This window comes from Thalassophryne amazonica, chromosome 1 (genome assembly GCF_902500255.1).
Source record: "Thalassophryne amazonica chromosome 1, fThaAma1.1, whole genome shotgun sequence".
Taxonomy (NCBI): Eukaryota; Metazoa; Chordata; class Actinopteri; order Batrachoidiformes; family Batrachoididae; genus Thalassophryne; species Thalassophryne amazonica.
The window spans coordinates 79,887,494-79,912,140 of NC_047103.1; the positions used below are offsets into that span (position 1 = coordinate 79,887,494).

The following is a 24,647-nucleotide window of genomic DNA, read 5'->3' on the forward strand; positions in this document are numbered from 1 at the left end:
CTATCACCAAACCAGTCAACTAAATGTTCTGTTTAATTCTACTGATAAATTAATCCCAAGTGGTTTGTGGTAGAACATTGCAAGAATATGGCACCTGTGTCCCATGGCAAGAGTCAGCCATGGTTTGTGCTCTTGAACACTTAGGGTGATTACCTACTACAATTCATGCAAGATTCTGACAGCCATAGCAGCATGGCTTAGCTAATGATTGTTCTGCCAGTCAGATCAATAGGCCAAAGTGTCAGGGAAGGAGAGAGAGGACAAGGGAAGGGGAACAGCAGAAGATAGGCTGCGCTAGAAGTAGGAGAATGTGAAAAACTGTTTGATGGACAGAGAGTGAGGAAATTGCATCGGAAAAAGAAGATGGAGTCGAGCTATTAGTGTGACCTCTCACCTTACAGCTCAATGTTTCAACCAGTGTGCTTCATCAGGAAAAAAGGAGAGTGAGGCATAGATGCATCCATGTGGTCTCTCAAACCGGAGAACTCATCTGTCTCCATCTGCAGTCTGCCAAAAGGAAGGAAGAACATCTCTGCTTCAATATCACAGAATCACTTCAACCTGCAGAGCAGGGATGGTCACAGGGCTGCATGTGGTTCACTGCCATCCAAGCAACACGTGACTGACTGTGATTGGACTGTCTGAGCTGCAAAACCTCAGCAGTGTGTTACACACTGACTTATTGGATTTACTACAAGATTTCATGAGCAAATTAGGTGTGTTTCTTCTGTTCCCTTCATAAAATACAAGCACAAAGTAGACAGACAGGATGCAGTGACAAGTTGCCTGAAGGCATCTTTGGGTTCAATGTGAATTTTGTATAATAAAGCTTTTTCCAACACTGTCCTAACATTGTTTCTGTTTAGTAGTTTACTTTTAGTATACTTGTATAAATTTATTTTAATTCCAGCCAACAAAAGTCCCATCTTGTTTGAGTATGAGATCTTCAGACAAATTTCAAAGACACACTAATTTAGCATCTTTTGTGATGCCATAAATATAAATCAAATCTTATCCCAAATACAGACCAGGGAGTTCAGTGGGATAATGAGTTGGACTACTAGAATGTAGCCCTAGGGTTTCCCATTACCCTACCTGTGCAATTGTAAAAGACACTTCATCTGCATTGACCTAGTCCACCCAGCTCTAAATGGGTATCAGTCTTGACTGCAGAAGTAACCTATGATAGACTAGCAACCTGTCCATGGGGAGTGTTAGACTGCCATCTGCTTTACACTATGGTATCACTGGTACCAGCACAAATTAGCTACATTCAATACATTCAATCGGCACTACACAGATAGGAAGCATAACGTTATCTACAACATTTGGCAACACTCTTCTTCTATGCAATGAATATCAGCACCTCCACATTCAAAGAGGTCAGATGACCACAAGTGGAAAAGGATCAGTGATTTTTACAGGAAAAATAAGTAAGACTGACCCATCAAAGTAGAATCAAAAAGATAATTTGACCAGGGCTGACCAATTCTGCTTGTAGAGGGTACCTGCTTTGCATGTGGCTTTGTTTTTTTTTTTTGTTTGTTTGTTTTTTCTCTCTCTCTCTCTCCCTGTTCCATCCACAGCTAATTAACTAAGGTGTGCTCAGTCAGTGAGGACCTGGGAAACACCAGAATTATATAATCAGGTGTGAGTAGAGCAGGTGTAAACATGAAAACATGTAGGGCAGGTGCACTCCAAGAACTGATTTGGACAGCACTGAATTACAGAGAGAAAGAATGAGGCTTCTGATAACAAGAAATGTTTTGGTAACAAAGGAAACAATAAAGAAAGAAATAAAAATCAGAAGAAGCATGAAACACCACTCACAAGCAATGCAATATCCTCAGAATGTTGTGCAGCAAATTCATAAGGCAAAATAGAAAAGCAAAGGACTTAAGGGACTTCTGTGTTCACTGATCAACTCTCTTGACACCCTGAAGTAGATGGCACCTCCCAAGAAGACTCTTCATGCAATCAAATTAGATGGCATTACTTTTTCCAGGAGCTAAATGTTATTTTGATCGTTTTTGCTATACCAATCTTTTGAAGAAATTTTTATTATGTCCTCAAATATTATCCAGACAGATTTACCATACAGTGCTATAGTGTTTGTGTTTCTTAAAGATTGATGGAAATGAAGCCTAAAGCCTCCATCACACATAGCAAGAATGTGCAGGAACGAGCCAGACACTGCAAATAGGGTTATAATCTAGACTCACCCAGGAGGGAAAGAGGCATATAGACTGTGGGCGGATCCCATCCAGACTACCTCGTCCACACCTGCATTATGGCATCCAAAGCGTATTTAGACAACAGTTTAGATGACACAGACTGCTGTCAGATGGCCATAAAAGGCGCTGAAGACTGCCTGATGTCCAAATGCCTGGATGGTAAACACGGGACCTGAGTGGGAGGCAGCGCTGTGTCCTTCCGTTGCACAGTCCTGCTGTACTTGACATCGCAGTGCAACCACTGTATGCACCGGACTCATGCCATGTGTTAAATCGGTGCAGTCACTCTCTCAGTCATGCAATCACATCTGCGTTCGTCCTCCCCTTCCCAGCACTGCTGACCCCATGTGTGTGCTGGAACAGATGCTGAAATGATCACTCATCTCTGTGTGTGTGTGTGTGTGTGTGTGTGTGTGTGTCCGTGTCCCTTCCTAACTGCTGAATGAGCCACTAAGCATGTGTGTGGGCCCGCGTGTGTGCGGGGCACACGTGCGGCCGCTGCCAGCCACTGGACACCTTTGCTGAAAGTTTGCTGGCAGTGGGCCAAGCAGTCACACCTTGCATCAGACGCAGCCTTTCCAAGGAACTTTAATTTCTTTTTTGCTCACTTCAGCAGGACAACGCAAATCTGTACACCGTGATGTTGACTGGATTATCACATGGGATTTTGGCATGGTGGTTTGTAGCACACAATAGCCAGGTGAGAGGCTTTTCACCACAGGCTGTGGTCCTGGCTCCTGCGCACCCTGCGCTGTAAAATGATCCCGGTTCCATGCTAGAGGTGAGTTTCATGTTTAATAATGTTGTCACGGCCTGGCGATACAGTTCCACGTCATACCTCCTACAGAGTTTAGATTGTGATCTGTCATGTTTTGGCCCCAGTCTTACCCGGTCATGTTTTGTCCCCTATTGTTTTATCTAGTCATTATATTTTAGTCATTTATCTAGTCTTGTCATACTTTGGTTCTAATGATCTCACTCCTGTGTGTAATACCTTTGTCTGTGGTTTTATTTTCTGTTTATCAGTTATTTCCTGTTTCTCTTACTTTAGTCATGTGTCTACTTTCAGTCCTGCCATTAGTTTTCATTAGTTGTTCATTAGTTCATTAGTTGCCATTAGATTCATTAGTTTTCTTTGCTGCTTGCTTTTCTTTTGATTTATGTTGAATTGTCTGTTTATTGTTACACAAGAGTTCTATTCTGGTTTAGTCTTAGCCTTTATTTTCTTGTTTAACTCTTTTCAGTTCTTACATTTATTTTATGGTTTAATTCTTTGTTCCTATCAGGCTGAATGGTCTGGAATTGCAGGACACAAATGCACAACTCAAGCAAACAGCTCTGGTTTTTAGATGGTTTTACTGTAGAAGACAGCGGAGGTCGGTACACGAGAAGGCAGTCCAGGAAAAGCAGCAGTACAAGAAACATCAGGCAATCAGGTGTGGTCAAAGCAACAGGCAGGAGGTCAGGTACACACAAAGAGGCAGGCAGAACTATGGAACGCAAGAACAGAGCTGGATTGAAGGCACAAGGCACGACAAACTGGCGAGAGACAAACACACCAGTGAGCTAAAATAACTGCAGGTGGTAATCAGCAAATCAGGGACAGGTGTGCCTGGAAAGCACCATAACAGGGCGTGGCCAGAGAAAGAGAGAGAAACACCCAGCAAGAGAAGAAGCCAACCATACCCAATGAAACACAAAAAATAACTAACAGCACAAGAGAACAAACAACCCAGAACACCAAGCAAAACTCAAACCGTGACAGTTCCTTCATGTTGGTTTTCTTTATTTTATTTCTTATTTATTAGGACTTGGGTTTTGTTCATCATTTGTTTTGGTATTTTATTTTGATCACTGTCGTTAGGTTCATCATTTTGTCAGGTCCTGTTCACTTTGCATTTGTCTGACTGTACTATCTTGTACCAGCTTCTCACCTTCACTCCAATTCTGTCTGCTTTGTCTTACTGCACTATCTTGCACCAGCTTCACTCATCTTCATTGTAATTCTCTGTCTTCCTGCACTCTCTTGACTCTTGTCTCACCTCTGTCTCATCTGACTATGCCCCTTCCAGAACATTCCCTTACACCTGTGTCTTTTTTCCCTAATTACTGCACCTGTTATTTAAGCGCCTCACTTTCTCCTCTCCCCGCCATTTCGTTGTGATTTTTTGTCCACGTTCCATCCTTAGTCTTTCGCTGTGTTTTGCCTTGCCATGTTTGACTGTGTTTCATTTTGACCTCACTCCTGCCTCAGCCCCTGTATTTTGTCTTCTGGTAATTTGGAACTGTGCTTGTTTTTTGACCATGCCTATGCTTGACTCCTGCCTGTACCACCGCGCCTCACTGACAGCCTTCCTGTGTACCGTACCCAAGTCTGATTTTTTTAGATAAAGCCTTTTACTCCTACCTATGAGTTTTGAGTCTACAAATGTGTTCAACCACCTTCTGTGCCACGGCACCTCATTTTATGACAGTGATCAAGTAATAATATGTATATTACAGCGGTGAGATCCATTCAGCTCTAACGTGTGCAATGACGCATTACTTCGCATGAGACCATGGAGAGGCACAGCGGCACACAGTACTTTCGGTTTTATTGTTCACACCCACTACGCATGATGTATGCGTGCCACATATACTCAACAAAAATATAAACGCAACGCTTTTGGTTTTGCTCCCATTTTGTATGAGATGAACTCAAAGATCTAAAACTTTTTCCACATACACAATATCACCATTTCCCTCAAATATTGTTCACAAACCAGTCGAAATCTGTGATAGTGAGCACTTCTCCTTTGCTGAAATAATCCATCCCACCTCACAGGTGTGCCATACCAAGATGCTGATTAGACACCATGATTAGTGCACAGGTGTGCCTTAGACTGCCCACAATAAAAGGCCACTCTGAAAGGTGCAGTTTTGTTTTATTGGGGGGGGGGGGGGGGGGGAGAGATACCAGTCAGTATCTGGTGTGACCACCATTTGCCTCATGCAGTGCAACACATCTCCTTCGCATCATTCGTGAAGAGAACACCTCTCCAACGTGCCAAACGCCAGCGAATGTGAGCATTTGCCCACTCAAGTCGGTTACGACGACGAACTGGAGTCAGGTCGAGACCCCGATGAGGACGACGGGCATGCAGATGAGCTTCCCTGAGACGGTTTCTGACAGTTTGTGCAGAAATTCTTTGGTTATGCAAACTGATTGTTTCAGCAGCTGTCCGAGTGGCTGGTCTCAGACGATCTTGGAGGTGAACATGCTGGATGTGGAGGTCCTGGGCTGGTGTGGTTACACGTGGTCTGCGGTTGTGAGGCTGGTTGGATGTACTGCCAAATTCTCTGAAACGCCTTTGGAGACGGCTTATGGTAGAGAAATGAACATTCAATACACGAGCAACAGCTCTGGTTGACATTCCTGCTGTCAGCATGCCAATTGCACGCTCCCTCAAATCTTGCGACATCTGTGGCATTGTGCTGTGTGATAAAACTGCACCTTTCAGAGTGGCCTTTTATTGTGGGCAGTCTAAGGCACACCTGTGCACTAATCATGGTGTCTAATCAGCATCTTGGTATGGCGCACCTGTGAGGTGGGATGGATTATCTCAGCAAAGGAGAAGTGCTCACTATCACAGATTTAGACTGGTTTGTGAACAATATTTGAGGGAAATGGTGATATTGTGTATGTGGAAAAAGTTTTAGATCTTTGAGTTCATCTCATACAAAATGGGAGCAAAACCAAAAGTGTTGCGTTTATATTTTTGTTGAGTTTCCTTTGCCCTCCCTAGCCGGGGTCCAGTGGAGGTGGACATCCATGGCACAACATGCCGGCAGGCTTTGCCGTGACTGATCCATCTCAGAGCTCAATCAACTGCGATCAGATCATTTCAAATGCTGTTATGATGCCATCAGAATATGTAGATTGAGATCAGATGATGCAGAGACTGCAGATAGACCGCCGTCAGATGTGCATCCCATCTCGATGGTGCCAAGAGTATTTTGAACATGTGCAACACACTCGGGAGAGCCGAGTGAATGGGACCAAATATGTTGACTGCTCACAGACTGTCGTCCATTGGTCTTCAGACCGCACCTCAGTACTTCTTGATTGTGGCCGGATGTGTCATTCTGATGCCATTCGGCTTCAATCTGCATATGTGCGACTGGGGTATAAAACACATTCATTGACTTGTAAGTGGTCATGTATCCATCCCTTGAATTATCTGAAGAAAGCTGGCTGTAAAAATGAAGATTTCTGTTCAATATGATCTTCAGAATTAGGTTTTCCAGTTACACATGGTCACTGAAAATGGAGGCACTATGTACACAAACAGAGATAATTCTAAAATGATTAATTTGATATTGATAGCTAAAAGTCTACACTACAAGCACATCTTGTATAATTTTAACTCAATTTTAGTGGTATACAGAGGCAAAATGACAAAGTGTGTCACTGTCCAACTATGGTACTTATTGACCTGATTGTATCATTACTTATTTCGTGAGAAAAGCAGCAGTTGCACAGTTCTATTGCATACTGCGTTTGTAGCTACTTTGCATAACTTAGTTTCCTGTTAACAACATTCAAACAGCTCCTTTACATTACACTCAGGCTCTACAAATTCTTTTAACTGTTAATCATAATTGTTCCCATGTTTACACTCCTGTGATCTCATGTACTTATCTCTGAGATGCCCTGTGTGGTTGTGTGACTAACATTTAATTTGTGACTGCGTCTTAATAGGGAATGGAAGGCTCGGTGTTTCCACATTTGGAGTATTTTGATTTGTGATAGGATCATGGTTCAGGTGTTTGGTAAGAACAGTAATTGCATTCACACTGCTCGGCTTTGGATGCTTACAGCTACTGTATCTTGATGTGGTCCCCTTACTGTCAACAACAACAACAAAATCGCATAAGGCAACGGCAAACAAGCCACTGAAAGTATACTTGCTCATTATTTTATCATCACTTCACTCTCGTGTGCCTGAGATTAAAATAAAACATTTCACTTCATGTTGATCTGGTCACTGTTACCCCACCATTTATTTGTGCAAACTGAGAGCATGTGGTATATGGCCCTAACAATAAAACTGCAATGTATTTGTCACTTCTTATTTTCTCACCTGCTTTGTTGTTATTCTTTAGTTTCTCAACTATGACTCCATTTGTTGTCTCAGCCCAGTTTCAACACAGGAACATACTGCTGCTCTATGTGACCCATTTTACTCAGATTACTTCATTGTCACAGTTTAGCTGTCATCTACATCATAGCCATGGCTGCCCCGTGTAGTACCACAAGCACTCGTGGTGGACAAGCTGTGTTTTTCCTCTGTGCTTATTATTATGCTGACAACTGCAGAACAGCAAGCACAGCAGGTTTTCTAATTATTGTCACCTTTCAAAGCATCAACTTTGACCTGACCATACTTTACTCGCTATTTATCACTCAGTGTGTGTGTGTGTGTGTGTGTGTGTGTGAGTTAGAGAGAGATTGTTCTTTGTCTACTTAGCCAAGAGAGAGGTGGATTGACTTTGACATCTCGTCTTCACGATTGCTTGCGCCATGTGTCAGGAGGTCTTGAATGAACATATTTCAATAAGGTGAAGAAGACATGGAGTTTCCCTGAATTTCTCTGAAAACTGTGTTCTGTTATCAAAAGATTACTACCGGTGTCGCAGACTGAACGGTCCCCCCCTAAAAATCAGTCTGCCCCGCCTTCACTGTGCATGCATCATTTCTGAGTGTCACCAAAAATTCACTGATTATCACCTGGTTTCTTCTTAAAACTGCACTCCAATCATCATCTATCTCAGCAGTAGATATCTGAAGCTTTTGTACAACAATCATTTCCATATAAATTCAGCATTATTTCATAGTAAAAGATGACATACCGATCAGAGCACACAGCAGCTGCTGCTGTGCCTCCGTAATTTCAGAGCATGTGTAATGAGGTGATAATTGACAAATTATTGCCTTGTTTCTGCTTAAAACTACCTTTAGAATGATTTAGGAGGCTTTACCTTGTCATCTGATGGTTAATCACATTAATTCATTTGATCGTTTTGGGTGTGGAGAGACCATCTCAGATGTGTTGTTGTGGTCCCAAATGACACATGCACAGTGAAGGCAGGGCAGGACCAATTTTAGGGGGGAACATTCAATCTGCCAAATAGAACCAAATAGAATGGCTCAGTACTGAAAGTGGCTTTAAACACTGATAAATCAAAGTGAAAGTATGGAAGTCCAACAACCGGCACAAATAATAAGCCGCTTGTGTTTTCCTAACTCTGAAATTAATTTTGTACATCTTTTTTGTGTGTTTGCGCTAATGCATACCATGCAGTGCAAATGTCAGAGGTGAGCTATAGCCTTGTGGGAAGTTTGGTATTGATTGCATTTGTGGGAAAGGTGAAGTAATCAGTAGTATCAATTTGCCCATTTGGCCTTGATTTTGGCTACCTTGTCTGGGAGCGAAGATCACAGTCAAAGGTCAACATTATTTTGTTTATATATTTATTAATTTATTTATGTGCATATTTGGTTAATACTTACACACATGTATGACATTTGTGAAGTCAAATAAAAGGAGTCAAGGTACCTATAATAATAATAATAATAATAATAATAATGGGCAGCAAGGTGGGTTAGTGGTTACCACTGTTGCCTCACAGCGAGAAGGTCATGGGTTCAGTTCTCACCTGTGTCCCTTCTGTGTGGAGTTTGTGTGCTCTCCCCGTGTTTGCGTGGGTTTTCTCCAGGTGCTCCGGCTTCCTCTCACATCCAAAGACATGCACGTTAAGTTTACTGGATACTTTAAATTGTCCGTAGGTGTGGGTGTGAATGTGTTTGTTTGTCTATTTGTGGGCCTGTGACAGACTGCTGGGATAGGCATCAGCCCCCCATGACCCTTAATTGGAGTAAGTGGTTGCAGATGAGTGAATGATAATAGTAACAATAATAATAACAGTAATAACAATAATAATCACTGAATTACACGTCATGTGACAAAACCTATTAAGACTGTTTTTCTTAACACAGTTGATATTAGTGTTGTTTGGAGCCCAATACAGTCACCAACGTGGAATGTTTGTATAATTCTGTTCTTGCAATTCTGTTCTTGATTACGACTCAGGTTTGTATATAACTAAACACAATTGTAAAACTCACATTCCACCTGTGCTGCAGATATTGTACTGTCAACTATCCAGACAATATTTCCATTAGATGTGTCTTTCCATTTGATGTAATTATTCTGTTCTAAGATTATGCCTGGTCTGGGAGGATGCATTGATGCATTGTATTGCCTCATCCACCAAAATGTGGAAGTGTCCCAGCAACCACCCTGACAGACAACCAGTACATCCCCACTGCTTGTAACCACACTGCAGTGTATATGGAGCATCCATCCATCCATCCATTTTCTTCCGCTTATCCTCGGTCGGGTCACGGGGGCAGCAGCTCAAGCAAAGCCGCCCAGACCTCCCGATCCACACACACCTCCCCCAGCTCCTCCGGGGGAACCCCGAGGCATTCCCAAGCCAGCTGAGAGACATAGTCCCCCTCCTCCCGATGGGACGTGCCCGGAACACCTCTCCAGCAAGGCGTCCAGGGGGCATCCGGAAAAGATGCCCGAGCCACCTCAGCTGGCTCCTTTCGACGTGGAGGAGCAGTGGCTCGACTCTGAGTTCCTTCCAAGTGACAGAGTTCCTCACCCTATCTCTAAGGGAGCGCCCAGCCACCTTGCGGAGGAAAGTCATCTCGGCTGCTTGTACTCGCGATCTTGTTCTTTTGGTCATGAGCCAAATCTCATGACCATAGGTGAGGGTCGGAATGTAGATCGATCGGTAAATCGAGAGCCTTGCCCCCCTACTCAGCACTCTCTTTACCACGACGGTCTGATACAGCGACCGCATCACTGCAGACACTGTACCGATCCGTCTATCGATCTCACGCTCCATCCGTCCCTCACTCGTGAACAAGACCCCAAGATACTTAAACTCCTCCACCTGAGGCAAGGACACCCCACTGACCTGAAGAGGGCAAGGCACCTTTTTCCGGTCGAGAACCATGGCCTTGGATTTGGAGGTGCTGATCTTCATCCCGGATGCTTCACACTCGGCTGCAAACCGCCCCAGTGCATGCTGAAGGTCCTGGTTTGATGAAGCTTGTTGGCTTCGTATATGGAGCAATGGTGATGATTTATTTTGTCCAAACTGCGACAATTAACATGCAGTATAGGGTTCTTGCCACCGCAGTTGAGCATAGGGGGTCCCTATGCTGTGATTTGGATCCCCTATGGTGTGATTTGGGCTCCTATGCTGTAATTTAACCAGCATAGGGGGAGGCTTTTTCTTTTTAAAAGTACATGTCGCACATAATTTAACGTCCCAGTTAGCAACACAAAGTGGCCATCAAAAGGCAGGAAATAGTGTTTCAAAGGGTTATACATTTCGAAATTTTCTTTGGTGGATGCCCCGGGACCCTCCTACACTACTTGCACCTGCAACACTCAGATTTAAAAAAGGGAGGATGCATTGATGCATTGTATTGCCTCATCCACCAAAATGTGGAAGTGTCCCAGCAACCACCCTGACAGACAACCAGTACATCCTCACTGCTTGTAATCACACTGCAGTGTATATGGAGCAATGGTGATGATTTATTTTGTCCAAACTGCGACAATTAACATGAAGTATAGGGTTCTTGCCAGTGCAGTTGAGCATAAGGGGACCCTCCTACACTACTTGCACCTGCAACGCTCGTGCGGCTATGCCCTGCTAAGTTCTCCCCTATTCTATAAAAAAATCCTGGTGAGAACCCTGCAGTATGTTGTCCAATGCACATTTAATTGTCCCTCTTATTTTTGGAACTGGACAGTCCTTAAGTTCTATCACAAGCTGTGGTGTCCCCAGGACTTCCTCCATAAATCCACTGTGCATTGCTTCATGTTGCTGTGTGCCAGCAATCTGTATCCATCTGACAATTTATTCTATCAAAACCAGATCAGATAACATCCAATATATTGTCCAGTGTGTTTACGAGGGCTGTCAATAAAGTAACGGTCCTTTTTATTTTTTTCAAAAACTATATGGATTTCATTCATATGTTTTTACGTCAGACATGCTTGAACCCTCGTGCACATGCGTGAGTTTTTCCACGCCTGTCGGTGACGTCATTCACCTGTGAGCACGCCTTGTGGGAAGAGTCGTCCAGCCCCTCGTCGGAATTCCTTTGTCTGAGACAAATTCCTTTGTCTTTTCACAGTGCGAGACATCGCGCAGCGCTCTCAGGCGGCGTCATCAGCCTGTTCAAGCTGAAAACCTCCACATTTCAGGCTCTATTGATCCAGGACGTCGTGAGAGAACAGAGAAGTTTCAGAAGAAGTCGGTTTCAGCATTTTATCCGGATATTCCACTGTTAAAGGAGATTTTTTTAATGAAAGACGTGCGGATGAATCCGACGCGGTGCGGCGGCACAGGAAAAACACCTCCGTGTTGATAACCATTTGTAAAATCCAGGCGGCTTTTGATGGCTTTCAGTGGAGTGAGTATATGAGAAATTGTTTAACAGGCAGGACATGTTCCAACTTGTCCTTAAGGCTTTCAACAGAGGTGTTTTTCCTGTGGCGGAGCGTCGCGGCGGCTGCGTCCCGACGCACGTCTTTCATTAAAAAAATCTCCTTTAACAGTGGAATATCCGAATAAAATGCTGAAACCGACTTCTTCTGAAACTTCTCTGTTCTCTCACGACGTCCTGGATCAATAGAGCCTGAAATGTGGAGGTTTTCATCTTGAACAGGCTGACGACGCCGCCTGAAAGCGCTGCGCGACGTCTCGCACTGTGAAAAGTCCTTAAAGCGACAGAATCACCTCAAAATCTCTCATCAGCCGTTAAAATTTTCACTGAAAACCAGCTTAATTTTTCGAACCGTGTCCACTTCGATGTGTCTCACAGGTTTAGAAAAAATTTTGATCAAACAACGCGCCAGTCTCTCAGCAACTTCTCAGACAAAGGAATTCCGACGAGGGGCTGGACGACTCCTCCCACAAGGAGTGTTCACAGGCGAATGACGTCACTGACAGGCGTGGAAAAACTCGCATGCGCACGAGGGTTCAAGCATGTCTGACGTAAAAACATATGAATAAAATCCATATAGTTTTTGAAAAAAATTAAAAGGACCGTAACTTTATTGACAGCCCTCGTATTTGTCAGCCTTGCGTTTTTTATTTAAAAGTCCTTAAGTTAAGTAACAACACAGCCTGTGGTGTGCACATGTGCTACACTGAGTGTCTGTCCATTGTGAAACTCACCCAGGGGAAACTGTGATACAAAGTGAGTTGCACATTCAGAAAAAGGTCAGTGTTATATTGTGGTTTGGCTTATATACTTTTTCCCCTCTTCACAATACATTTATTGACAGATGCAATTTATGAATTACACTCCTAGAAATATGGTGTACTCAACATTTCTGCAGTGTGACCACTGCCATATTTCCCATGTTACATTATGACACATATTGCATGGTGTTGTTACAGGCAACACCAGCACACAAGCAGGCATACACACGAGAACACACTAGACATTTGCACTTGATGACACAAGCACAGTAACATACTTACCTGTCACCAAATTAGGCAGTGTTATATGTCCACTGGACTTCCATAAATAGATGATCCATAATAGATGATAAATAGATGATCCATAAATCCATAAATATATGGATCATCTATCTCATCCTTTTCCCGTTAACTTTTGGGTGCTCCTGACATGATGATAGAGAGCGAGAAAGATAGAGGGGAAAAAATGTGTGCTGTAAGGCTAGGTGAGTTGAACCAACTTTGTTTCTCACCCTTATTATTCCACTCCTGCAGATTTTATGTACAGGGTGAATTCAGTTACCTGACTTTGTCCTTCTTACTGTCGCAAGTGAGAAATGGGCTTCATTTCATCGATGTAGTGTTGGCAGACCTCTTGTTTGGTGTGAGCTTATCAAATAATTGATTAGGAGATTTGTAATGTAGACTGAACTTTGGATAGTTTTCCAACACTGGGGCAGTGCTGTGAGAATGGAACAGAATTCAGGGACTGTATAAAGGTGTGATGGGTTCTGTCCTAAATTACCATAAAACAAGTCACTTGTTAAACTAAATTGCTTACATCCAAGGGAAAATGTAAATGTACTTTAGCTGACCATAAAGACATCCCTTTTAATTTTCATCTTTCTCTGTCAAACACATGGACAAAGAAACACACACTATACCAGGGGTTTGAAGTCCCACAACCACAGTCACAGCAGGAATCACACTTTTGTCACAGTCTCATTCTCTGCATTTCACTGGTGCTTTTATTTTGACTTCTATAGTTGGTGTTATTTTCATTAGCTTTCTTCCTGTTCATGTGTCGAATTCCTCACTAATCATGCCCCACAATATTTTACTAGGGTGACCATTTTGGGTTTTTAAAAAAAGCCACCGAAAGCTGTCTGAATCTTCCGAATGGTTATCACCTGGCTGTCGCCCAGTTTCTGGCTAAATTTGATGCAGTAGCGCTGCTCCATTCGTTCCGCCATTTTCCTTGCAATGAAAATCCACAGAGAGCACTACACCCATCCTCACACCAAATGCTGCTTACCAGCAACTGACGCAATCGACAGGCGTGAAAAAATTCATGCATGCGCACAAAAGTTCAAGGTTGGCTCATGCAAGCACACGTGATTCATATCCATCAGGTTTTTTGCAAAAAATAAAAAGGTCGGCTACTTTTCTAACAGACCTCGTATATATATATATATATATATATATATATATATATATATATATATATATATATATATATATATATATATATATATATATAGTACAAATAATGGATGGCAAGTCGTTCAACATAGAGAAATATTGGATTCAGAAAAGTTATATTGACTCGGCTGCGCCTCGTCCAACAACTTTTCTTCATCCAATATTTCTCTATGTTGAACGACTTGCCATCCATCCACTCCCAGTGGAGAACATAACACTCCACTCCACTCACAGCGTCCCGTCATGTACGCATCAGACACTAGCCGGGTGGCTTACGTTATAAATCTGCTTGGAGGAGAGGCATGCGCCTGGGCTACGGAGCTCTGGGAGCAGAATTCACGGCTCCTAACGACATATACTGGGTTTGTGAGGGAGTTCAGACAGGTGTTCGACCACCCACATAGAGGTGAGACCGCTTCAAGCGTGCTTCTGTCGATAAGACAGGGGTGTCGGAGTGCAGCGAAGTATGCAGTCGACTTCCGCATCACGGCAACGCGAGCCGGCTGGAATGCTGTTGCGCTCCGCGCCGCCTTCGTAAATGGACTGTCTCTGGTCCTTAAGGAGCACCTGGTGGCGAAGGACGAGCCGCGGGATTTAGATGGGCTTATCGACCTGGTAATACGGTTAGACAACCGATTAACAGAACACCGATGGGAGCGAGACGGCCGTCCCTCTTCCTCCCGGGTCCGAAAGGGAGCCGTCTTCCCCACGCTCCACAGCCAGGGCACTCCACGTGACGACAGCTCCCCCTGCTGCCGTTGTTAGGGAAACGAGCAGGGCCAAAAAATCAGATCAGAGACAAAGGAGGCTGGTCCATGGGGAGTGTTTTCACTGCAGCTCAACTGAGCACACACAGAAAAACTGCCCCAAACGGTTAAAACAGCAGCACCCGTCCTTAGAGACTGGGCTAAGGGTGGGTCATAATACTCACGCGGGGAAACCCTGACGATCTGCACGCATCCCAGTTACGATCCTGAGTGGGGATCTAACCCTTCACGCCCCAGCACTGGTGGACACGGGGTCGGAGGGGAATCTGCTGGATAGCAGATGGGCAAAGGAGGTTGGGCCCCCTCTAGTGGACTTACCGTCACCATTGTCGGTACGGGCACTAGATGGCACCCTTCTTCCACTAATCACACACCAGACACAGCCAGTGACATTGGTTGTGTCTGGAAATCACAGGGAGGAGATTGTGTTTTATGTAACACCTTCTACCTCTCGAGTGATTTTGGGTTTTCCATGGGTGTTAAAAGACAATCCCCGGATTGATTGGCCGTCTGGGGTTGTGACGCAGTGGAGCGAAACCTGCCACCGGGAGTGTTTAGGATCCTCTGTTTCACCCGGTGTGACAGCTAAGGAGGAGGTTTTAGTCCCCCCCAATCTGGCGGCGGTGCCAGCCGAGTACCATGACCTTGCTGATGTCTTCAGCAAAGATCTGGCACTCAGCCGCACCGTTCGTACGATTGTGGCATTGATTTAATACCGGGCGCTGAGTACCCGTCCAGCAGGCTGTACAACCTCTCACGTCCAGAACGCAAATCAATGGAGACCTACATCCGGGACTCGTTAGCTGCCGGGTTGATCCGGAACTCCACCTCCCCGATGGGTGCTGGTTTCTTTTTTGTGGGCAAAAAAGACGGCGGACTCTGTCCATGCATTGACTACAGAGGGCTGAACGAGATCACGGTTCGCAACCGATACCCGTTACCTCTGTTGGATTCAGTGTTCACGCCCTTGCATGGAGCCCGAATTTTCACTAAACTGGATCTTAGGAATGCTTATCACCTGGTTCGGATCCGGGAGGGAGACGAGTGGAAGACTGCATTTAACACAGCTGTTCGTGAAGGGCGAGAAGTGCGAGTTCCACCGCTCTTCTTTGTCCTTCCTGGGGTTTATAATCTCCTCCAACTCCGTCGCCCCTGATCCGGCCAAGGTTGCGGCGGTGAGGGATTGGCCCCAACCAACAAGCCGTAGGAAACTGCAACAGTTCCTCGGCTTTGCAAATTTCTACCGGAGGTTCATCAAGGGCTACAGTCAGGTAGTTAGCCCCCTGACAGCCCTGACTTCCACTAAAGTCCCCTTCACCTGGGTGGATCGGTGCGAAGCCGCGTTTAGGGAGTTGAAACGCCGGTTCTCGTCTGCACCAGTCCTGGTGCAGCCCGATCCAAATCGCCAGTTCATAGTTGAAGTGGACGCCTCTGACTCAGGGATAGGAGCCGTGCTATCCCAGAGTGGGGAGTCCGACAAGGTTCTCCATCCATGTGCCTGTTTTTCCCGCAGGTTGACCCCGGCTGAAAGGAACTATGACGTCGGCAATCAGGAACGTCTTGCGGTGAAAGAGGCTCTTGAGGAGTGGAGACACCTGTTGGAGAGAGCATTGGTACCGTTTACGGTTTTCACGGACCATCGGAACCTGGAGTACATTCGGACCGCCAAGCGTCTGAACCCCAGGCAAGCCCGCTGGTCACTGTTCTTCGGGCGTTTTGACTTCAGGATCACATACCGCCCCGGGACTAAGAATCAACGATCCGACGCCCTGTCCCGGGTGCACGAGGAGGAAGTCAAGACCGAGCTGTCAGATCCAACGGAAACCATCATCCCCGAGTCCACTGTCGTGGCCGCCCTCACCTGGGACGTGGAGAAGACTGTCTGGGAGGCCCTGGCGCGGAACCCGGACCCGGGGACCGGCCCGAAGGATAAACTGTACGTCCCACCAGAGGCGAGGACTGCTGTCTTGGACTTCTGTCATGGTTCCAAGCTCTCCTGCCACCCAGGGGTGCGAAGAACCGTGGCAGTGGTCCGGCAGCGCTTCTGGTGGGCGTCTATGGAAGCCGACATCCGGGATTACGTCCAGGCCTGTACCACCTGCACCAGGGGCAAGGCTGACCATCACAGGACCCAAGGCCTCCTCCAGCCTTTACTCATGCCTCATCGCCCCTGGTCCCACATCGGCCTGGACTTCGTCACGGGCCTCCCGCCGTCCCAGGGCATGACCACCATTTTCACGATAGTGGACCGGTTCTCCAAGGCGGCCCACTTCGTGGCCCTCCCGAAGCTCCCGACGGCCCAGGAGACTGCAGACCTCCTGGTCCACCACGTCGTGCGTCTGCATGGGATTCCATCAGACATCATCTCGGATCGTGGTCCTCGGTTCTCCTCTCAAGTCTGGAGGAGTTTCTGCAGGGAACTGGGGGCCACTGTGAGTCTCTCGTCCGGGTACCATCCCCAGACGAATGGACAGGCAGAGCGGGCGAACCAGGACCTGGAGCAGGCCCTCCGCTGCGTGACCTCCGCGCACCCGATGGCCTGGAGTCACCATCTGGCCTGGATCGAGTACGCTCACAATAGCCAAGTTTCGTCTGCCACCGGCCTCTCCCCGTTTGAGGTGTGTTTGGGGTACCAGCCCCCATTGTTCCCGCTCGTGGAGGGAGAGGTCGGGGTGCCCTCGGTCCAGGCCCACCTTAGAAGGTGCCGTCGGGTGTGGCGTACTGCCCGTTCTGCCCTGCTCATAGCCCGGACGAGGGCCAAGGCCCATGCAGACCCCCGGCGTTCCCCGGCCCCTGCATACCAGCCCGGGCAGGAGGTTTGGCTATCAACCAAGGACATCCCTCTTCAGGTGGAATCCCAAAAACTCAAGGACAGGTTTATCGGACCATTTCCCATCCTGAAAGTCCTCAGTCCGGCCGCAGTGAAGCGGATTCATCCTGTTTTCCATGTGTCACGTCTCAAGCCCTACCACACTTCACCACTCTGCACCCCCGCACCTGCGCCGCCTCCTGCCCGGATCATCGACGGGGAGCCGGCATGGACCGTGCGTCGGCTCTTGGATGTTCATTGGAAGGGTCGGGGGTTCCAGTACCTGGTGGACTGGGAGGGGTATGGACCTGAGGAACGCTCCTGGGTGAAGAGGAACTTCATCCTGGACCCGGCCCTCCTGGCCGATTTCTACACCTGACACCCTGACAAGCCTGATCGGGCGCCAGTAGGCACCCATTGAGGGGGGGGGGGGGGGTCCTGTTGTGTGGGCCGTTGAAGAGGAGGTATTGCTGGCCCACCACCACCAGAGGGCACCCTGCTTGAAGTGCGGGCTTCAAGCACGAGAGGGCGTTGGAGCAACAGAGAGTGACAGCTGTCACTCATCAACAGCACCAACTGTCACTCATTCTATCATCCACATCACCATAAAAGCAAGACTGCAACTCCACCTCCCCGCCGAGAAATCAGCTACCACTCAGGTAACCTTCTCTGCTGTAACTTATTAAGACTAAATATTGTTCTGTGTGCAGCCGTTCATCCTGTGGATACAGTCTGTAGCTGGATTGGCGGATAGTGTGAGTTGCGACGTCTTCGCCTCTCACTCCTTCCAGGGAAGTGACTGACAGGAGCTGCACGGGTGATTCTGTGTCTGGAGGTGGAGGTTCTCCCTCCCGGAGGAACTGAGTATTGAGAGATTACTGGGTGTGTACTCACACACCCACCATTAACTGTTTCTGTTTCCTGACAGCAGTACCAGTTCTGACAGCTGGAGACGGTGGCCACCTGGGGACTCAGGACTTGGCGGCTCCGGTGTTCTTCAGATCCGTTGGCGGTGGAAGCCGTGTGGGATCCGGCTCTTCTTTGGACAGACGTCTTCTATCCTCGAGCCTGCCCACACGTCACCTTTTCGTATAATTGACTGTACTTAACTGCACTTGTCTGTATTCCGTTGTGCAATTCACAACATTAATTTGTTATTTTTGGCTTATCCATTGCCCGTTCATTTACGTCCCCTGTTGTGGGTCCGTGTCACTACACTTTCACAACAAAATGATGGACAGAAGGGCTAATCTGTGATTGGCTATTGCAATCTGAGTGGAGAACACACACACACATATATATATACCGTATTTTCCGGACTATAAGTCGCACTTTTTTACATGTTTTGGCCGGGGGTGCGACCTATACTCCGGTGCGACTTATAAATGAAAAATATACCGGTAGGATCTCAATTAATTTACTGTAACAAAACAATTTTACGTGACAGAGTCGATCTATGTTTTAAAATGGCCACCGGAAAAGGAAATGCAATGCATCATGGGCACTGTAGTATGACGGCCATCCTATAGTTCACGCTGGTCGCGATAACCAATCAGAGAACAGAACTTTGGATGCATATTCCTCACCTCACCCACAGCATGGCGAACAGAACAGCTTCAACCCTTGGATATCAATGTGAGCAGAGTGTTTAAGTTGACGCTGAGAGCTGCGTGGGAGCATTGGGTGAGCGACGGCGGAGGATTAGCGTGTGCACTTGGAAGGAGCTGGCGTCGATGATTGTGAAAAGCGTTTGAAGCAGACGAACATGGTGTTTATTCCGGGACGGCTAACAAAACAGCTTCAACCCTTGGATATCAGTGTGAGCAGAGTTGACGCTGAGAGCTGCATGGGAGCACTGAGCGACGGCGGAGGATTAACGTCTCCACTTGGAAGGAGCTGGATCGACACCGCTGGGTGGTCATGAGCTGCGCAGGTAGGCGCTGCATGGTTCGGCTCGCAATGTGGTCCGCAAAATACAAACATATCCGTAGGTAAAATGCAGCTCACGAGAGGGCACTCAAGGCTTGTGTAACTGTTCCTGCGACTTCTGACTACCATAGAAAAATAAAAATTTTAACGTTACTGATAACATAACAAGACAACGGAGAAGGCCCGAAAAAATGCCACCAAAAAGAAAATCATACTCTGCAGATTACAAGTTGCGACTGGTGAAATATGCATCCGAAAACGGTAGCCGTCACAATATTATCATCTGAACTTTTCATGTTAACATACCTGTATGTCCATGGGACTTATAGTCCAGTGGACCTTATTTATGGTTTATTTTTCTTTATAATGGATAAAGTGGCTGGTGCGACTTATACTCCGGTGCGACTTATTTATGGTTTGTTTTTCTTTATAATGGATAAAGTGGCTGGTGCGACTTATACTCCGGTGCGACTTATTTATGGTTTGTTTTTCTTTATAATGGATAAAGTGGCTGGTGCGACTTATACTCCGGTGCGACTTATAGTCCGGAAAATACGGTATATATATATATATATATATATATATATATTTATATATATATATATATATATATATATATATATATATATATATATATATATATATATCACAATGGAGCGGCAGCCCCGTAAGTGGTCAAATCCCGCAATATCACACAGGTTTCAGACGACACTGCGGTGCCCTATTTCTCACATGTTGTGAATGTGGCATAAAAACAAATGTCACTGCACTGTGATAGGAGCAGAACAATGAGCTCTACACTCCCCCACCACGCACTCCAAAAAACAAAACACTCAACAGGAGGGAACTGCTGTAGGGTGACCGTCATTATTCACCTAAACAAGCCTGGGATGGGGGCGTCTACAGGCACACACACACATGCACGTGCAGTCCTGGACACTTTTGGCGAATTACAAATTCATTCATTCCAGACCAAAAGTTTATTTTTCTGTAGAGTGCAACAATCATCTGTCAACTTCAGATAGACATATCTTTTTTATGTTATTATTTTGCACATCACTATGGATTGCTTCCTATGCACAATGTTGCATCTTCTTAAAGAACTCTGCTCAGTATGCAGCAGTTAGCATTCAGGCTTGTTGGTCTAATCTGCTTCAGTCATTCAGCTTTTCAAATTGACTTCCTGACAAAGTGTGTGCTGTTATATTTGTGTGTGTTTTAAGACAGATCAGCTGTGTTTTCATAACACTGGCTCAACAACATTTTATGTTTCACAGTGAGGTCTGCTGCTGTCTATAATTTAAAATGTTTTTGTTTTTGAGGAGACTGAGGAAGTATTTGTGTGTTGACTGGAACGTGACTCACCGGAGGTGCTCACAGCCTCACATGCTACTGCTGAAATTTTGATGTGTCAGTATCGGTGCATCCTTGACGTAAAAACCTAGCATTGAAGCATTACTGTTTTTATGTGGATAGAATTACAAGATATTATTTATAATATTTGGTGGTCATATTTTAAATTCTTGTATTTTTTAAAGTTTTAACACATTTCCCACATGTTACAGAGTTTTGAAGAATTGTAAAGAATTGAAGATTTGAACTGAGGAAATGTCCTTTTTCGTCTTTCTCCACATCCTTATCTCACTTTTTGTTTTAAGGTTGATGGAGACATTGGCCCCATTTTTAAGGTTGATGGAGACATTGGCCGCATTTACATGTACATAAAAAGCCTGTTGCTATCTGATTATTGGCTGTTATCTGATTCTTAAGTAGTCATGTAAATGGCAAAATCTGATATCTTTTATCTGAGAACACACCTGGATTTCTCCCAAGTAGTCTGTTTTCTCCGGTACATACATACCATTAATCAGATTTTTTTTTTGTACATTTACATTTGTGCATGTGTGAAAGCAGTTGTCACTCACATTTCCAGACGTACAGCGGGATGGATTACTGTCTCGTCGGGTCTCGTAAGATCCTTCATCAGATCGCAAAGTTCAGAGTCCATTGTGTGTTCAAAAAAGTGTGCTTCAATGGCTCTATGTGTTGTGGAAGCAGTTTCAAACGAACCCAAGAATACAGGCAGTAACCATAGTAATAGTGAATAGTGAAAAACACAGGTGATTTTATTCTTCTCAGACACACCTCAAAACACAGTCCAAACCTACTGTGAAAAAACTAACCCAAACCCAGATAATCCAAAACACAACTGGGATGTGAGCAGAGGGTGGCAGCACACAAAGTGAACACGTAACACAGATGATTAACAGTGGGGCACCGACGGGGAGGAAACCACAGCACTGTGTTGTTTCAGTGTTCTAAAGAGCAAATTTCTCGGTGATCTCTGTGGATTATAGACAAGTTTATTGAAGTTAACCGGAGTTTGCTAAAAGAATTATGTCATATTTCCTTTCTTCACTTCCAAAGAAATACAACTAATAAACTGAAACCATGTAAACCCGGTTTTTCCAATTATCAGATTACTGAAGTGCATGTAAACGCTGGTTGTCTACATTATAGGCTTCCATTCAGGACCAATTTTGGTTCCGTATTGTGTTAGATGCAGTGACATGTGGCACCAGCCTGTGCTTCCAGATGTGACATGAGCTGATGGGGATAGTGAGTGCAAATCTTATATTGGTTCATAGTACTGGGCACACAAATTTTGACAGAGCATCTGGGTTTAAGGCACCCGCTATGTGCCAGATGACCTTACTGTTTAGGTCATGAGTAAAGAGTTCTACCCATATTGGGCAGAAGATTTGTAGGTTTGTAGCCTTTTCTGTAAGTAATGGCATCACTGTACAGTGTAGCTGATAATATTGACTTAGAGATTACAAGCTCACTCATTATTAACTAAACATTTTCCCAGACTATTTACTTCAAATGCTCCATTTTTAAAAATCGTGACACAGTTTGAAGCCTGATAATGCTTCTGATGGCAAACATTCTATCTTGATACACGTTGTCAGTGCAACTCCTTTTATCACAAATGACCCAGAAAGTGCATCTGGTTATGTCTTCTCTTTGCAATTTAACTTTCAGTGCTTTTTAAGGAGAAACAGTATAAGTCATAGATATGACTTTCTGTCCTCTACTCCACAGCTGTTTTGTTTGCAGCTTTGGTTTTCATTTATATATTTATTCCTGTGCAAATGACTAAACTGAATTATATAGCTCATTGCTGCATTGATTTGTGCTCAGATTTACTTCCACAACACGCATTCATCATTTGCCGGGCTCCAGTGAAATTAATTCCCGCTTAGATTCATGTTGGGAGCTTGCCAGGCTAAATATTGTTGTCTGCTGTCAATGATTACACACAATTGTTCCAAAGCTATTAGGTTTGCAAAGCAGCGTAGGAAGTTGTGCATTTCCAAAAGCTCTTTTGTGTAATAGTAAGCAGGTGTGCAGCTGGAACCTGTTCATTTTTATAGACCACGGTCTCTTCAGTCATTCTGGTCACGTGTTGACCAATTTGCAGAGTGAATATTTAATATTTCTGTTATAATGCCACTTCCCACGCTGCTGAACAGCACTTCTCCCCTTGATGAGGTGTGCTGAGTGCCGGCTGTGACAACAGATTCCTCGTTGACTTTGGCTCATAAGGAGCAGCAAAGAGGGTTTCAAAGGAGTCCTCAGCAGGGAGGGTCAGAGGAGACAGAATATAGATCAGGACTGCTCCTCTTTGACTCATTTGTCTTTGGAGCAGAGTGAAGGAGAACAGATAAAAACAAGTCTGCTTGACAACTTTGGTTGCCTTAGTGACATATTTGACTGAGTTCTGGACAGAAAACCTCAGATTATTTTGTCTTGTTATTCTTATTGGTCACTGTGTCTTTCGTTATATGTGTTTGAGCCTTTTTAGGATGCTGTAATATGTGTGATATGTTCAAAACATTTGTGTGACATTTCGTCATGCAGCATCTCCATTCAGTATGTTAAAATTGGAGTTGATCAGTGCTGTCCCTCAGGCATGTGCTGAAATGAATATTTCAGTCTTTCCCTGACTTATCTCAGTGTTTGATACACACATAGTAGTGATACTATGTGATACACACTAGTATCACTAGTGATACACACTAGTGATACACATATAGTACAGGAAGCGCACTATGTGCGCTTCCTGTACTATGTGTAAAAAGATGTTTTCTCATTTGTATGGTCATCATTTTGCACAGATAATCAAACAGCTCTGATGGGCTTTTGATAAAGTCTGGGAGAATGATGCTGTTCTTTGTGCAGAAAGGTGCTTTAAAAACGTGCAGCCTTGACTCTCTCTTGCTCTCTCTGTCAGGTAACTACCAGCTCTCTCCAACTGTGAACATGCCACAAGAGGACATAGTCATTATCGAAGATGATAGGCCGCCCCTGCTGCCAGCTCATCTTTCTGACCAATCATCCTCCAGTTCCAATGATGACATGGGTTTTGTTGGTATGAACCCAGGGCCCTGGATCCATGAGCTGCCTGGTCAGAATGAATGGTGAGTCATGTGGTGTTCTTATTTTGCAGTACAGCGTGTTTAATATTTAAAAGTTAATGGACTTCTATCAGGCCCCCTGTGGTTTAGAAGACAAACAAGATTGAGCTTTGTGCTTTAGTTACAATGAGGAATGGACTGATCACATTCCCTGCTCGAGTCCTGCTTGTGCATTGACCCTGAAGGGCAATTTAACTCATCTTAATTAGATTTTGAAATGAATAAAACATGTAAATGACTTTGCAAGATCATTGACTGAGGGCTGACATATTTTTGAAGGATTGCATGGAGACCCCCAAAATTGTTCACATAATAACTCAGTAACATTTGCAGGGAATAACACAGCCCTTACACCATACTTTATTGTGTTTTCATCTCACTTAGCAATAGTCCTTAAGTATTTTTTTCTTACTTCCATCACATTCAGGTGTGACAACATCAAATTTATTGACTTTGTTTATTGAAATGGGAGGCACTAGATACTTGGTGCTGGAGTTGCTGTTTTGTTGGTGTCTTTTTAATGTTATGCTTTACCTGTGAGGCAAATACATTTAATGAAATCACTAACTGCATAGCAGCCTGATGTTACCTAATAAACACATATTAGAGGAATATGTTATTTGATCAC

At 44.9% G+C, this 24,647-nt stretch overlaps 1 protein-coding gene across 3 annotated transcripts in view; it reads left to right on the forward strand.

Annotated features, from left to right (window-relative positions):
• The window catches only part of LOC117512002 (partitioning defective 3 homolog), a 1,323,734-nt gene that overhangs the window by 846,053 nt on the left and 453,034 nt on the right, over nt 1-24,647 (forward strand). For all 3 annotated transcript variants that reach the window (XM_034171933.1, XM_034171942.1, XM_034171950.1), the window contains exon 16: nt 23,836-24,022. In XM_034171933.1, the coding sequence (XP_034027824.1) occupies nt 23,836-24,022 (187 nt within the window). The remainder of the gene's footprint in view (nt 1-23,835; nt 24,023-24,647) is intronic.